Source organism: Pan paniscus, chromosome 21, assembly GCF_029289425.2.
Source record: "Pan paniscus chromosome 21, NHGRI_mPanPan1-v2.0_pri, whole genome shotgun sequence".
NCBI classification, from domain to species: domain Eukaryota; kingdom Metazoa; phylum Chordata; class Mammalia; order Primates; family Hominidae; genus Pan; species Pan paniscus.
In genome coordinates this window covers 42,955,221-42,971,782 of record NC_073270.2, presented here as the reverse complement: position 1 = coordinate 42,971,782, position 16,562 = coordinate 42,955,221, and the positions used below count along the sequence as shown (strand labels likewise).

At 45.9% G+C, this 16,562-nt stretch overlaps 1 protein-coding gene across 2 annotated transcripts in view; it reads right to left on the bottom strand.

The window, feature by feature from the left end:
* Nucleotides 1-2,789: 2,789 nt before the first annotated feature.
* The window catches only part of RPN2 (ribophorin II), a 62,255-nt gene continuing 48,482 nt past the window's right edge, over nucleotides 2,790-16,562 (bottom strand). Inside the window, exons 12-18 of one of the 2 annotated variants that reach the window (XM_008957286.3) lie at nucleotides 15,612-15,806; nucleotides 14,301-14,387; nucleotides 11,963-12,058; nucleotides 10,283-10,358; nucleotides 7,682-7,811; nucleotides 5,954-6,001; nucleotides 2,790-3,107 (exon numbers count right to left, since the gene is read on the bottom strand). In XM_008957286.3, coding sequence (XP_008955534.3) covers nucleotides 3,095-3,107; nucleotides 5,954-6,001; nucleotides 7,682-7,811; nucleotides 10,283-10,358; nucleotides 11,963-12,058; nucleotides 14,301-14,387; nucleotides 15,612-15,806 — 645 coding nt within the window. In that variant the 3' untranslated portion in view covers nucleotides 2,790-3,094. The remainder of the gene's footprint in view (nucleotides 3,108-5,953; nucleotides 6,002-7,681; nucleotides 7,812-10,282; nucleotides 10,359-11,962; nucleotides 12,059-14,300; nucleotides 14,388-15,611; nucleotides 15,807-16,562) is intronic. The other variant, XM_003831906.5, reaches the window with a different exon arrangement.

The window sequence follows — 16,562 nt, the reverse complement described above, 5'->3', positions numbered from 1 at the left end:
CAGGCGTGATGGTGCATGCTTGTAGTCCCAGCTACTCAGGAGGCCGAGGCAAGAGGATCCCTTGAGTTCAAGGTCAGCCTGGGCAACATAGCAAGACCCCATCTCTTTGTTTGTTTTGTTTTAAAAAAGGTCCTAAGAGAAAAATCAGTCCCCTTTACCACAGCCCCTAAAAGCCAAGTTTGTTCTGGCTTCTATCCCAGCGAGGATGCTGTTCCTGCCAGTGACACCCTGGCTGCTTGGCCTGCTTCCAGTCAGAATGTGCCGTGCTCTTGCCCCAGAGCCTCGATGCTGGCTGATTCTCTGGCCGGAGTGCTCTTCCCCAGCTTGGCATAGGCGCCTTCTCATTCTTCAGGTCTCAGCTGAGACCTCCCAAGCCATCAAGGTAAGAACTGCTTCCTCTGAGGCCCTTCTCACATGTGTGATCACTGCTTCCTTTCTCCCTCAGCTGGCCTGCCCGTGGGCTGTACCTGGACCAAGGGAAGGGACTGGATCTGTCTTGCTCCCTGTGGTAGCTCTGGACACAGAACACAGCCTGGCACATGGCAATGTTTACTGGGCTCTCTGTTCTCCAGCTCCCGTCTGAGTCTGCAGGCCAGCCCCAAACCAGCCCGGGAACCCCTTACTTAGCTGTGCCAGCCGTTTCTCCAAAAAGCTGTTTCCTGACTTCCTTCCTTCCAGCCACTGGCTGTCCTTTGTTCCCAGTGACCAGGACACCCAGCAGCCTTTGTACTTCCACCCTCAGGCCCTACTACCCCTGCTCCACACCACTGTCCACCAGCCCCGCACCCAGTCTGTCTTCCAGGCCTGCACAGGTCTGGTGATAGATGGCAAGTGTCCCTGCTCTCATCCCACACGCTGCTGGGGCTCTCTTTCCTCTCCAGTCTGAGCGGCTGAGGTCCCAGCACACCTAAGTAGGAACACTAGGAGCCGCCCAAGAGCAACAGGAAACCACCATCACCCCTTCCCCTCCGAGTGGGATAAGAAACTAAAAAGTGGAGGATCCCAAAGGTATATGCCTATGGGAGCCAGGCAGGTATCAGAGAAGCACAGTTGCCAGGTGGACTGGCACAAGTGTCCTGTATGTGGACACCTGTGCGGGGAGGGGCTGACAAGCTGGAGCTTGCAGGCTCCATCCAAAGGGAGGAGCTGCTATTCAGTGTCAGCTGACTGCCGCCATTCAGGAATCAGGCCCGCCGTGGACAGCTCTAGTTTCCTCTTTCAGGAGAATCCAGAATCCAAAACCAAGATTTTTATATAAAATCTGTCTTCAAATGTTGGCAACTTACTCAATTTTTAAAAAAACACTACAGATCACAAGTTTGCAACCTCTGGGAAGGAGAAGCCTCCTTTCCATCTTAGAGGCATCCCTATAACTGCCCACATCATCCTCTTACCTATAGGATCCCATTCAGAACGGCATAGAGTTCTAGAATCTTCTTTCCCTTTTTCCCAATCAAAATCCCAATTTCTTCACTGTAGTAAGGTCCAGCTAGTTGGGAAGCAATCTGATTAAAATAAAACAACTTCCAGACCCCCAGTTCAATAAATACTATGAGGATTACCATATTTCACAAGTTAACTAAACTTATTATGTTTCAATTAATATTAGGTTGGTGCAAAAGTAATTGCAGTTTTTGCCATTCTAGAACTAGAGGCAATGGCCCAAGGCACATAACCGTAGGTCAATCAGGAAAGATGCCAAGTGCTAAGCTGCGTCAGCATTCAACTCCTTTAATCCTATGAGGTAGGTAGTTATCATCTCTCTTTTACAGAAACACAAAAGGAGGTTTAAGGAGGTTAAACTACTTGCCTAAGGTCCCTCACCCTAGTAAGTGGCAACACTAGGTTTGCCTGGAACCAAAGTCTACGCAGTCAACCATGCTATGCAGTATTACTTCTCTCTGTGCTATTATATAACCTCATGTAATGGGCACAACTTCAGAGGGGGGCATTCTTGAGATGTGGCCTTCTAGACTAAAGTCACTCAAGTGGTCAGTGCTATGGTTTGAATTTGTGTCTCTTGAAAATTCATGTTGCAACAAATCTCCATGCAAGTCTTTTTTTTTTTTTTTTTTTTTTTTGAGATGGAGTCTGGCTCTGTGGCCCAGGCTGGAGTGCAACGGCTCACTGCAACCTCCGCCTCCCAAGTTCAAGCTGTTCTCCTGCCTCAGCCTCCCAAGTAGCTGGGATTACAGGCATGCACCACCATGCCCACCCCTTGGCTAATTTTGGTTTTTTAGTAGAGACAGGGTTTCACCATGTTGGCCAGGCTGGTCTCAAAACTCCTGACTTCAAGTGATCCACCTGCCTCGGCCTTCCAAAGTGCTGGGATTACAGACGTGAGCCGCCATGCCTGGGCCCAAGACAAGAGCCTTGAGCAGAGGTCCTGGCTGCAGTCCACCTGCACATTCCTGTTGTTTAGCCGTGTTCTTGCCAAGTCACACTCAGTATCTAACCTAACACAGAAAGATTCTCAAAAACGGGACTCAGCTCACAGAAAATGTTAAAGGGGATAAAAACCTATCCCCTTGGACCCCTAGAGGTCCAAATGGGGCCTTCAGATACCAACAGGGCTCCTATGCAGACAGCTGGTACTCACTGCTGGAGAAGAAGAAAGGAAGCTGGCCTTTCCAGGCAGTTCTCAGTTCTGTTAGGAGCAAGGGGCAAGAAGGACCAAGAAAGGCCTGGAGAAATATGCTGGCATCAACAGCATTTCCAACTAAGTCCTCCTGTCATATACCCAAGGACCCCACCACCCAAAAGTACGAGAATAAGCTCTCAATCAGGCCTTTGTTCCTATTATTACCCTCTTTATTCCAAAACAATTACACATTTCAACTTTTCAAAAGCAACATCTGGGTAAGTTAGGAATATTCACAGCATCTTACACAGTGTCAGAGAAAGAGACTATCTGAGCTCACCAGGTATCTGCTGCGTGTTGGGGAAACTGAAAAACAAGCAAAAGTATAACTACAATCTGGACTTCTTTCTTTTTTAAATAAAGGTTTTTTTTTTTCCATTTTTCTTCTCATACTGTGAATTGTTCTTGACTCCTTGACATTCACTTTTCAGAATTTCCATCTTTCTTCTGGAACTAATGTGCTGTTCTGAAAGAAAATGGAGACAAACACAGAATTACTGAAGGTTTCAGTTCATGGTTACAGTTCCTAACTGGTGACAACAGAGAAACTAAGGTACTCTCCCGCTCTAAGATCCCATTTATAAGGGAATAATCATTTATCTCCCAAGTCTATTTATGTATGCCCCATCTCATTTTACAAAAGAATGTGAGACAGCTAGTTCATAATTAAGCTGATGACAACTTAAATACAAACAACAAAACAAACTCAATAATAACTAAGAAAGTGGTATGTGACAACATAAGGAGATGAGGTAATTCCAGGCACACCTCTCACAGTGCAAGGCCAAAAACACAGTGTAAATTTCAATTAGATGAACAAAGAGGAAAGTTTAAATAATGCTCATCATCAATCTCCCAGACTCCAGCTCTGCCAACCAACACTTGGCCCTTCTGTAGCTTAGAACATGACATCCTGACCATTCATTACAGAAACCTGCACATTCCTGCCGTGTGGCCGTGTTCTTGCCAAGTCACACTCAGCATCTAACCTAACACAGAAAGATTCTCAAAAATGGGACTCAGCTCACAGCAAGTGTTAAAGGGGATAAAAACCTATCTCCTGTACTCTTTGTTTCCCCTCCGCTGCCTTTCCCTAGACTCTAAGGAGGGATGGGGAAGCACAATGAATGAAAATGACAATCTAGACAGACTGTGAAGCTGAGGAGGTGACTGCAGTGAGTAACTGATCCCGGCAGGCTCCAGCAAGCAGAGGCAGGGTTGCTGACACACACACACCATCCTTCAGTGGCAGCTCTTCCCAGGGGTGAGGACTAAGGTGATAATGATCCAGTCTTGCAGAATGGCAGGCTCCAAACCCATTAATAAAGCAGTTCCAAAAGACATGCACAGGCATGGAATTAATCTTGAGGGCTGGGGTGTGCACCCCTAATTCCTTGCCAGTATTCAGAGGTTCCTAGGTACACTAATATGTGGGCATTCAGAAATGTTCATGCAGAAAGGATGGCATGAGTATGAAATAAGAACAGCTGAAGGGTAGTGGCCCACAACCCTCGACTGCGGCTAGAACTTACGTCCCACATTATGTCTGCTCAAATCAATGTCTGCCCTCAGATCAAGAACACTTTGCTACCAGGGGGTTTCCTTTCAAATGCTAGGAAATGCCAAATGTCCAAATGATCAACTGACTTTCCTCTTCCTCAAAAAATGATTTGGGGATAGCAGGGTGGGAACGGACTTTAAAAATCAAGAGACTGAGTAAGGTAGCTCATGCCTATAATCCCAGCACTTTTAGGGGCCACAGCAGGAGGACTGCTTGAGCCCAGGAGCTTGAGACCAGCTTGGGCAACATAATGAGACCCCATCTCTATAAAAAAAAGTTCTTTTTAATCAAGAAAAGAAATCGACTTATTTAAAGAATTAAATAACTCAACATGTAGCAGAAAGGACAGTTGCTGAAAGCAAATCTCAGACAGAGTGACTATAATGTAGGATAAAACCAAACGGGCATAGCCAGGGAATGGGGGTGGGAGAAGGGTCTGAATCTAAAAGGGGCACCGGGGAACTCTTTGGAAAGAGTGGCAATACCTATATCTTGACTGAGGTGGTGGTTACATGACTACATAGGTTTTTCAGGATTCACAGAATTGTACACTAAAAGGGTACATTTTTCTGCAGATAAATTACAACTCCATTAAACCTGGAAACAAACAAACAAACAAACAAACAAACGCAGTTCCCTTCTGTGTTGAGGACTAGGTGACCCAGCTTATGCTCACACATCCATGGAAAGGCTCCAAATACTATGCTTTTGTTGATCTCTCCTATTTTCAGAGGATTAGAAATCAGATGGTTTTGTGGCTTTGGCAGGGAAAGCCATTTCCAAGGCAAAGGATAAAGGAGAACATGACTTGAAAATTCAAATACCTCCCTCCCTTTGTTGGTCTAGGGCAGGGGTCAGCAAACTGTGCCACTCAGGCCAAATCCAGCCCACCACCTGTCTTGGTGAATAAAGTTTTGATGGAACACAGCCACACCCATTTGTTTATACAGTCTATGGCTGCTTTCACATGACAGTGACAGAGTTGAGTAGTTGGTGCCAAGAGACCATATGGCCAGTTAAGCCTAAAATACTATCTGGCTCTTTACAGAAAACTTTTGCCAGCCCCTGGTCTAGCGGAGCAGATCAATGAAGCATCAGACTCTCCTTCTCCTTCCCTCCACTTCCCTCCCATCCTAGGACTGATACGCAGAAGGAGAATGAGTGGAATCTCACTTCACATTTTAGTCACATGGGGAGCAGCCCTTTTAACATACCCTGAGTGCTAGGAACCTGGATTCTGATGCTGGCTTTGATCTGTGGCCATCAGTCCTTCATAAATTACAGTCTCCCCAGACCACACTGTTTAGCCCAACTAGAGATCGGTGTTACAGAAAAGTCTAGAAACAGTGACAAGGTGTGCCAGGATTTGCCATGGGACCATCATTTAATGAATTTTGGATGTGTCTTATCCTCATCTCAGCTCTCCTGGAAACAGAGAGAGAGGCTTGTCTATAAATAAGTAAGTACCCCACAGGATATAAGGGAGAATGAAGTCTTATACAGTCAAAGCCAGGCCAAAGCTGCTCACTGCAAAGTTATCCCATCAGCTGGGCTAACTCAGGAAGCTTTTGCCCTGGTCCAGTCACAACCTCATCTAGCAAGTTGAAAAGCAGCCTCAGAATTCAGCTGTGGCTTAGGGAGGGGTGGGAGGAGCAAGTGGGCTGAAAACTAGAGAGATAACTGACATGCATGAGGCGGGCAAGACGGGGAAGGGACCCTGCTTCTGGGATGAGTCCACCCTTCATCTTTACCGTAGTGTCCTATATTTTGCCAATCTACTGCTCTGCTCTGCAGCGATCCTGCCAAAGGAAAGAGGGTTTGAGAATCAAGAAAGGACAGTGAGGGGAGAAATCAGCTGAGGAAAGAAATGACAAACACCCAACCAGAGCTTCCATTAGGGTCACCGATTTTTCCAGGGTAGAGTTCATTCTAGGACTCACAAAGAGGGTCACAGAAGAGTGGGCTTTAAGTTTTTGAATGGAATACATGAGCAGGGGAGAGGGAGGAGTTACTGATCCTTCTGGGATTCTGATAAAAACCATAGTCTCTCTCCCCATAAAATGCATACAACTTTAGGATTCCAGATTAGGAACTCCTGCTAAGCAGAACATAAACCAAATGGTTTCTACTCAGTTCTTGTCTTGATTTTGTTCTTAATTTTTATTAATTTTTTTAGAGACGAGGTCTCACTATGTTGCCCAGGCTGGTCTCCAACTCCTGAGCTCAAGCGATCCTCCCGCCTTAGCCTCCCAAAGTGCTGGGATTATAGGCATAAGCCACCATGGCCAGCAGATTTCATTCTTCTCGAGTGAGCAACTTCCAGAAAAGAGAGAACTTAGCAGAGCACAGTCTTTTGGCTCCCTGGGGGCCCAGGCAGGTGCTGCAAGGGAACAGGGTTCTGCTTTGCAAAAGCAACTGAGTCCTGGCTCTTTCTCAGGTACAATGCACAGCCACCAGGAAAAGGCTACTGGAGGGTGGCAAAATGAACCAGCTGCCACTGCTGGTGCTAAGGGAAGCTCTGGTGGGCCCTGGATTCCTACAGGAAAGCCAAGGAACACGTCTGTGCCGAGTCTCCACGGTGAAATGCTCAGAAAGCTCACAATGGAGACTCGGGCAGAGATGAGACATCTTCTCCCACCCACTGATGGTCTCCCTGAAAAAGCCTCTCTCTGATCCCAGCACCCTAACTGGCAGCCACGTTGAGGGTACACTATTGAGTTACATTCTTCCAGCAAACGTCCTGGATAGAAGAAAGCGGCACATCTGAAAACGATTTCCAGAGGTGAAAGCAATTCTGTTCTTACTGGCCTTTGCGTGTCTGAATCACTCAGGTTCTAATAAAGTCAAATCAATGAGAAACACCTTTGTGACATTTAAATTTGCCTCCAATTCTGTTTAGAAAGTCAAGCTGCCCTCATGTCAAGGTCTGTCTGACCATCCGTGTGACTCTAAGGTTGTCTGGCTCCCGGGGAGATGGTGTAGGCTACTGAGGAGATACTCCTTGCTGGGAGCCTCTGCAAAACCTGCCGCAGCTTCTGTGGGAAATAACACAGACCTCGTGCTTCCGGGACAAGCTCCTGGAGCTGTGAGGGTTACAGAGGAGCAGCTCTCGGGGACATGTTGAGGGTGGGGAGGGCAGGGCAGGATTCTCTGTAGCAGCAGAGAAATTTTACACAGCTAAAAATTAATCTTCTACCACATCTATGAATGCATTTTCATCTTCATAAAGCAATAATTTTCCTCTCTCATTCTATTGTATTGGGGCATCAATTACTATGGTTGTAATACATTCAAAGCTGACCACTAAGGCTCTTTTCTGACTTCAAAGTGCTTCTGGCTTCTGTATTGGGCTAGGTTAGGGTGTCAGACTTGCCCCTAAGAACACAAATCATTTTGCCACCTACCCTTCAAAGAGCTAGGCCGGCAGAGCTGAGTATTTCTAACCCTACTCTAGATCCCTGGCCCATGTCTGGCCTTACCTCTTGACTGCCTGCTGGGCCAGCATCCGATTGCCAGCCAGAAACGTCACACTGCCCAAGATGGCCAGGTACTTCAAGGTCTGGAACATGTTGAGCTGAGTCCAGTAGACATACATGAGCCCCAGCATAGCTGCAAGAAGAGGTGTCATGACATCCAATTAAAAGAAACATAATGATGCCCTGCGGTTGAGGAAAGTTAGGGACAGCAACTGTTGGATCATGAAAAGGTCTGTACTCCTATACCAGCTTGTTTTATTCCTTTGCTCTGATGCCAAAAAGTAGCTAACTCAATATATTCGCCTCTCAGCTGTGGCCAAGTGTGTGGCCAGGCACAGTGGCTCACACCTGTAATCCCAACATTTTGGGAGGCTGAGGCAGGAGGACTGCTCAGGAGTTCGAGACCACCCTGGGCAACACAGTGAGACCTCGTGTCTATTAAAATTCAAAAAATTAGTTAGGCGTAATGGTCCATGTCTGTAGTCCTAGCTACTTAGGAGGCTGAGGTAGGAAGATAGCTTGAGCCTGGGAGGTCAAGGATGCAGTAAGCTTGATCACAGCCTGGGTGACAGTGATACCTCGTCTCAAAACACACACACACCCCCACAAACAGGGGTAACAATTGGACTTCAGCGACCTGTGCCATGTTCCTGCTTACACCTATTTCTCTGCTTTTGTTTAAAACTCCTCTGTCATGTTATATTTAGGATTCATTTCATTTTTCAAATTCTTAACAAAAATACACAGGATATAAATAGGCTGGGTGCGGGAGCTCACACCTGTAATCCCAGCACTTTGGGAGGCCGAGGCAGGAGGATCACCTGAGGTCAGGAATTCGAGACCACCCTGGCCAACATGGTGAAACCCTCTCTCTACTAAAAATACAAAATTAGCCGGGTGTGGTGGCGCAGGCCTATAATCCCAGCTACTTGGGAGGCTGAGGTGGGAGAATCGCCTGAACCCGGGAGGCGGAGGCGGAGGCTACAGTGAGACAAGATCGCACCGTTGCACTCCAGCCTGGGTGAGACAGAGCAAGACTCCATCTCAAAAAAATAAAAAATAAACAGGATATAAATAAATGAATAATTTCCTTTTTTATGGGGGGAAACAAACTGTAAGGATAATTTGCCACTGTGACCAGGAAGGGAGCAAGGAGGACTCAGGAAGAAGGCTGAGTGAAAAGGGCTCAGAGCTGGGAACGGAGAGCCCTGGGGCCTGGTCCAGGCCCTGCCCTTACCAGCCACTTAACTTCTCTGAGCCCAGATTCTCCCACCTTGTCAAAAGGGATCATAATTCCTGCCCCAGTCACCCTCATCAGGGCTATGATGAGAATCAAATGAGAAAACGTGCACAAAAAGCACACTGGCAGGAAAAGCCACGGCTCTCAACAGATTTATATTCAGGTTTTCTTCTCGGTCTGACCCCAGAGGGCTATCATACATATCCAGGAACAGAGCCAGAGAGAAAGGTCATCCTGTCAGTTTTGCCCAGACAGATGACGGATAAACTACAGCGGGGCTCTTAACCACTTGTGAGGTCAAGGACCACTGCACCATAATAATCTGATCAAAGTCACAACTCTCTCTTTCCCCAGAAAAATACAGACATTTGCCTATAATTTCAAGAGACTTATCTATGCACCCCTACAGAATCTGTTTACTATGGGCGCACAGATAGTGACTCCTGAAAGAGGCAAAGAATTTTAAAAATATTAAGGTCAGGCCAGGCGTGGTGGCTCACACCTATAATCCTAGCACTCTGGGAGGCCAAAGGCGGGAAGACTGCTTGAGCCTAGGAGTTCAAGACCAGCTCTGAACACAGCAAGACCCCGTCTCTACAAAAAATACAAATACTAGCTAAATGTGGTGACACAAGCCTGGAGTCCCAGCTGCTCTGGAGGCTGAGGTGGGAGGATCACCTGAGTCTGGGAGGTCGAGGCTGCAGTGAGCCATGAGTGCACCACTGCACTCCAGCCTGAGTGACAGAGTAAGACCCTGTCTCAAAAAAAAAAAAAAAAAAAAAAGAACAAAAAATATTAAAGTCACAGTGAAATGCAAGGCACCCCTGATCCAATAGCGTCAAAAGCCTCAGAAATGCTTCAGTGATTTGTGAATTTACTGTCTCGTTATGTTTAGGCTGTTGAAGTCCTAAGGTCTCCAGAGAACGATGCAGGATAGCATGTCTGACTGTGGAAAGGACTGTTTTCTATTACTACACAGACAGAGCCGGCAGCAAATGTGAAGATCGATAGGGTGGGGAAAGATAACCTTTGGAAACTGCATTACTGCTCTTCATCCAGGAAGATTGCTCAATGTAAAGATACGATAAGTGAGTAATCTCTGGAAATAAACAGGGTTATTAACTGAGGGTAAATGGTCTGCCAACAGTGGCACAGTACAACGAAGCCCAATATAATGACAGCTGTTCTAAGTGATGGACCAAACAGGTTTATCATCGTATTAACTGTCCTAAAAGGCCAGGAGGAAGAGGGAAATGTTATGCTATTAAGTCATTATAGGTAATAGGTCTACTTAACAGGGCTTTTGCGTGGGCAGGCTAAATGTCAGAGGAGGTTACAGGGAATTAGCAGCCTGGGGCACTTACCAGCATGTCCCAGGTGAAATATAATCGTGCTAGGAGTGAAAGTGAAGTTGGAGACATTGGCACCAATCCGGATCCACTGAATGATGGGGAGAAATAAATTAAAAAGGCATTAGAACTTAAAAGGGAGGCAACACAAGCCATGCCAATGCTAATCCCATCAACAGCCCCAAGGCTTCAAAGTTCATGCATCCTAGAAGGACAGGGAATTCTTCCAAGTGACAACCACCCTATTATAAGCCCTCGGGAAAACTTGTTCCCTTTTTCTTTAGAAAGGCATTTAGCACCTGCTCTCAAATGGGCTCCTGTAACTCAAACCTGAACATCATTTTTAATGATGGCAAACCCTACTATTTTAAAACAGGTGAGACCATGAAGCTGAAAGGTCAGAAACTGCATTTATAAGGTAACTGACACCCCCACTAAGTTCTCTAAGAATTGGTAAGATAAACCCACCAGCAGCTGGTGGCATTCACGCTCTTGCCGTGGGTTCCATGTCTTTTGAAATTCTCATCACTCAAATGTAAGAACAGGTGCCCATACCCTAGGTCTGGTTTCTGAAAACCTGTAGCAAGGCTTCTAGATTTATCTAGATTTAAACAGTAATTCTTTTGTTAAAAGCAACAATTAGGAACACAGGCAACTTTCCAAAAGTAAGATCTAATGAGTGTTTTCTCAAAATTCTCTGAGCTTTGAGGATATGCATTCATGTTTGTTTATAATTTGAAAAAAGAGAAAAACACAATTGGCTAAAAAAAAAATTCAAATGGTACTGAAAAGGAGAAAAGGTAAAAGTTACTTCCTCTACATTCTCCAGAATGTCCTCTCCTCAGAGATGACCAACACTAACACATATCACCTTTTAAAACTTATTTTTATTTTTTTTTAGACAGGGTCTCACTCTGTTACCCAGGTTAGAATGCATGGCTCACTGCAGACTTGACTTCCTGGGCCCCTCAAGTAGCCAGGACTACAGGCATACGTCACCATTAATTTTTTTTTTTTTCTAATTTTCTGATTTTAGTAGAGATGGGGTCTTGCTATGTTGCCCAGGCTGATCTCAAACACCTGAGCTCAAGCAATCCTCCCACCTCGGCCTCCCAAAGTGTTGGGATTACAGGCATGAGCCACCGCACCCAGCCACCTTTTAAAACTTTACAGAGGATCATACTAAACACACTACCCTACCCCTTGCCTTTTTCACTCAGTAACACATCTTGGCAATCTTGTCCTATCAGCATATAAATCTATCCATTCTTTGAAAAGCTGCATATTATTCCATCTTATGAACTTTAGGTTGTTTCTGGTTTTCTGCCCCAAGCAGTGCTGAAATCCACAGCCTTTGTGCTGTTTTTTATAGCTACCAGCATCGGATCTCGCTCTGTTCACACTAGATCTCATCTGAACCCTCCTACGGCATCACAGTCCATCCACTTTTGTCATTCTTAGTGGCTGTTAGGTACTTTCTCATGCCCACTTGTTAATGGGGCAGTTTATTTGGCCACTCCTCCACAGTGGGAACTTTTGGTCATTCTAAAATGTCTTGAGCATCAATTCAGGTCACAGCTGCTGGACCCCTCTGGAGCTTTGCTGAGGCCAGACAACACAGCCTCCTTTGGAAGGAATGCATCTGCTGGGTCTGGCGCCAGACGCATGCTGCCCACGCTAATTACGGCCACTCACCAGAGCGAAGAGCAGAAGCAACGGCGAGAGGATCAGGGCAGTGAATGTATTGGACACCACGGTGGGGGGCCTCTTCTCAGGCTCGCGGAACAGGTGCTGCCGAAAGACACACCAAGAAGACTTAAGAATGTGCCCTTCCCAGCAGGGGCAGCCATGTATACCGGGGACCAAAGCATCAGTGTCAGTCATGAAGAGGATATGCCGCCCAGAGGCTAAAACCTCTTGGCAACAAGTGGCCGCGGGGCCTTTTGCCTCTTCTCAATGCTGGCTTTTGAGCCCAGAGGTCTCCCTTCCACAGAGACTACATCAACCCCAGCTCACTGCTTGGCCAACCCTTTATTCCCTTCAAAGACTCACTGCCATTTAGAGGCCAGAGAATGCAATCCATCAAGTGGCATTTGGCTAGTGCCAAAGAGGGTGCCCAGGTATACGGATGGCTTGAGTGACAGGACTGAGGCAGGACGCTGGACTCGCAATGTTTCTGGGTTCCTAGGCTGGCCCTGGCATATGCTGCTGCCCCACTTAATTGGCTAATGGTGGTAACACCATACCTTTTTAAAAGGTAACAGAGCCTCACTACAGATCTTTCCAACCATAATTCATCCCTCTCTCCCTGAGCCATGGCTCTAAGGAAGCCCTAAACGAACTTCCCGATCTCATTTCTTTTTCTTTTTTTTTTTTAAAGAGACAGGACCTCACTGTGTCACCCAGGTTGAAGTGCAGTAGCACCATCATAGCTTGCTGTAACCTCATACACCTGGGCTCAAAAGTTCCTCCTGCCTTAGCCTCCTGAGTAGTTGGGACTACAGGTATGCGCCACCACACCCAGCTTAATTTTTAAATTCTTTGTAGAGACAGAGTCTCGCTAGATCTCCAACTCCTGACCTCAAGTGATCCTCCCTCCTTGGCCCTACAAAGTGGGATTGGCGTGAGCCACCATGCCTGGCCCAACTTTGATTTCCAGAGTTAAACCAGAAGGCTCGACAAGCATTCTGATGATATTTCTTGGGTTTTTTTGTTTTTTGTTTTTTCCTGAGCAATTCTATTTGAATTCTCTTTACGAAGCTCACCTAGATAGTGTGACCTAGCAGAAGCAGCAATGGTGTGGGACTCTGGAGACCTCTGTTTAGGCCCAAACTGAAACATATGGCTGTGTGACCAGAAGGGAAGTCGCTTTCCCACTCTTCACCTCAGTTTCCAGCTGGAAAATTGGGGGTGGGGAGGGCCATGACCACCCTGCTAGGCTTGTAAAGATACTCTAAAGACCAAATGAAATAGTGCATTTGATTATGCTTTGTAAGCTGTAACTCATTATGCAAATAGAACTTTTTAAAAGATTTTTCCTCCAACGTATCAACTTGTGCCTGCCTTTTCTGCTTGTCAATGCCCAGCCAAACCAGCTCCATGATGACACAGCCCCACTTGAGCCTCCTGTTCCTAAATTTTGACCTCTGCTCTTCTTTGCTGCCGCTGCCATTAAAGGATTTCTAACACTATAGCAGCTGCTGCCACCTACTTCAGCCAGCACCCTTCATCATCACAATTACACCCACCAGTTAGCTGCATTTTACATTCTTAAATAATGCTGTATCAATATGAAAAGGAGTTTTAAAAACAATCCTACTACTCTACCCTTTGGGCACTTGTTTTTTTTTTAAAGTGGAATGACAGCAGGTAGTCTGTTTTTGACACTTCAACATTAATTCGTATGCAAGTTTCCAAATACGATCATTTCTCAAGATTGCAAAATAGTCCACTGAGTGGATCCACCTCAGTTTCCTTAACCAGTACCCAAAGTGTTTAACAATTATTGTGTTTATTTTGGAAAGGGCTTTAGAAACATTTCAAAGCCTTTCTTTACTCATCTGTTATCAACTTTGATTCTCACAACAGTCCTGCGTGCAGGACAGGACCAGGCTTGCTTATCCAAGGACTTGCCTAAGGAAGTAGAGCCCTGTTCTCCCAGGTGAGTTTTCCCACCTGTCGCCCCATCAGCCCTGATTTACGCAGGAGCAGGGAGGATAAACGCTAGAACCATCTGCGCTCATAGCTAACAAGCTGTGGTCTGAGGGTTGAACCTGCTGGATGTCAGGAAAACCAGACTCAGGTTCTGATTTCATCTTCAACTCTCTGCTTTCTGGGGGTTAGTCACCGGACTCTTTAAACCTGTTTTCTCAGTTCAAGGATGGGGCTGCCATTTACCCTGCCTAATCCACAGGGTGTGAGGATCAAACTATAAAACATCACAAAACAAGTTAAAGGGAGCAGAGCCACTGTCCAGGGCTTTGCTGCCCTCTCTTCTCCCACATGTTTAGTGGATAGGCCCTTTGGGATATACCTGAATTTCCTGTTTTGGAGTGAAAAGGTTCTGGGACAAGACAGTCGAGGGAGCTTCTTCCTCAGGGAACTTGATGACCACATCAGCCTAGAAAAATAAGGACAGTCTGTAAAAGCACAGGGGCAGAGAAGCGGGTGAAACTCAATAGATAATGTTCTCTGACTCACATCTAAGACCATAACCGAAAAAAGCTCCAGGCAGTCCCAATCACTTCTGATCCATTAGCGAGGCAGTAAAAACTTTAAGAACAAAACAAGTATTTGCTGAAAATGCTTTTTAGAGCAAGACTTCTAATTTTCTGCTGGTATAGTAGCCCCATAGAGCTGCTTAATACAAAAATCCCAGCTGGTACACAGGCTGTTACAGTTGCAATCAGAAACAGCTTGGTGTCCCTGGGAAGTGTGATTTAGTCACATTTGAAAAAGACAGAAAGAAATGAGTATGCGCTCTTGTACAAAAACAGCCTGAAGTCCAGGAGAAGAAAAGAAGTCTTGAACACCACACGAGAAAACGCAGCTGCCCCTTTGTCTTGCAAAGTGAGTCAACCACCATTCAAAGCCTGCAATTTGGCCTCTGCTACCTTTCCAAGCTCATCACCTCCTGCTTTTGACAGGATTCAGGTGCTCTGGCAAAACACAACGGCTCCCATTGCACTGAAAGCACCTTGAGCTTTTCTGCAGGCCCTTCCTCAATGATCACCCCACTGCCCCAGATCTGATAAACCCTTGCCATTCTTCAACCCCTTGCTCAAATGCCCTGTCTTGCAAGACATTTACTCTCATCACGCCAATCCAAAGTGAGGCATGCAGGAAGGCACTATGTAAACAACAACATGCTACACAAATGTTGGTTATTAGTTAATTAGCATTTTGCACATTGTACAATTCACTTTTCTACATCATCCTGAATTGTTATCAGAATTCAGATCTCATCCCTCCCATGAGCTATGCCATATCTCAAAGGCCAGGGCCTTAACTTTCACATCCACGTAACCCCGATAGTGCCTGCTATAATATGAAAACGGCCTTCCTGTATAATGTTTATAGAAATTCACAGATACTAGCACTCACAAAGGTAAGTTTATACTTCCTTCACTCACTTAATATTTATTAAGCACGTACCATGTTGCCAAGCCCCGTGCATGACCCCAGGACTATTTATGGAGACTGCACACAGTGCCTCACCTCCCAAGCTTATTTATAGGAGGCACAGGCAAGGCGAAGGTGAAGAGCCCCATGCCCCTGAAAAGGAGCCACCAGTGCCTGGGGCACAGCCACTCTCACCTGGGTCGGGGTACATTCAGGCACATACCACATTCCAGAGGATTGGGTTCTTCAAAGTGGCATCTCCAATGATTAAGTAGAGAGTGTAGGTGCCAGAGGCAGAGTCAAATTCAATCTTTCTTTCAGAGGTATCCAGTTCAAACTTGTACACGTTCTTGTTGTCTGGCTCGGCAACAAACACCACTTCCTGGCCAGTCTTCTGGTTATGGAGTCTGACGAATGTCTAGATGGAAGAATAATACAACCTTTCAGCTGATAATTTCAAAATTCTCCCTGGGCCTAACATTGAATCCACCAGGCAGCAGACGGTTATTAGCGCTTTGTCACAGTGAGAGCTCTGGGATCTGCCAGACCTGCCCCAGAGAGGAGAAGGAGTGGCCATGCCACCCTAGTTCCCAGCTCAGAGATAACTTTTTGCTGGTACAAGGAAAGAAATTTAACTTACGGGTCCAGCCAATTCTCGACTAGTTGGAGGCTGACTGCCCAGTTTGCGGATGATTTAAGCCCTTTGCTATTGCTGCAATTTCTTTTTCCCGCCAGCCTTTTGGTCACTTTGCTGCCCAATTAACTGCTTCACCAGAGGGTGAAAAGAAAGGAAATGAGGTGGAACTGTAAGAAGCCCATTTTCAATTTCCTTGTGCCTCCAGCTAAAGATTTAGTAGAGGAGGCTTGGGTATTGATAGTAAGGCAGAGTTCTAATCAAGCAGAGCAGCCCAGTGTCATGGAGAGAGCCTCGGCTTGGAAGACAGATTTGCTTCCACTACTTATTAGCTGAGCAAGTTACTTAACTTCCTTGTGCTTTGATTTCTTCAACTTTAAGGCAGAAAAATTAACTTCCAGATGTGGCATATCTGTGTGAAGATTTGCAATACCATATGCTAAGCATTAGTGCAGGGAACGGTATATGCTAGCTAGTCAACAAATAGTAGTTAATAGCAATACGATGTTACTGAGTCTAATCACTTTATCCCCACTAATG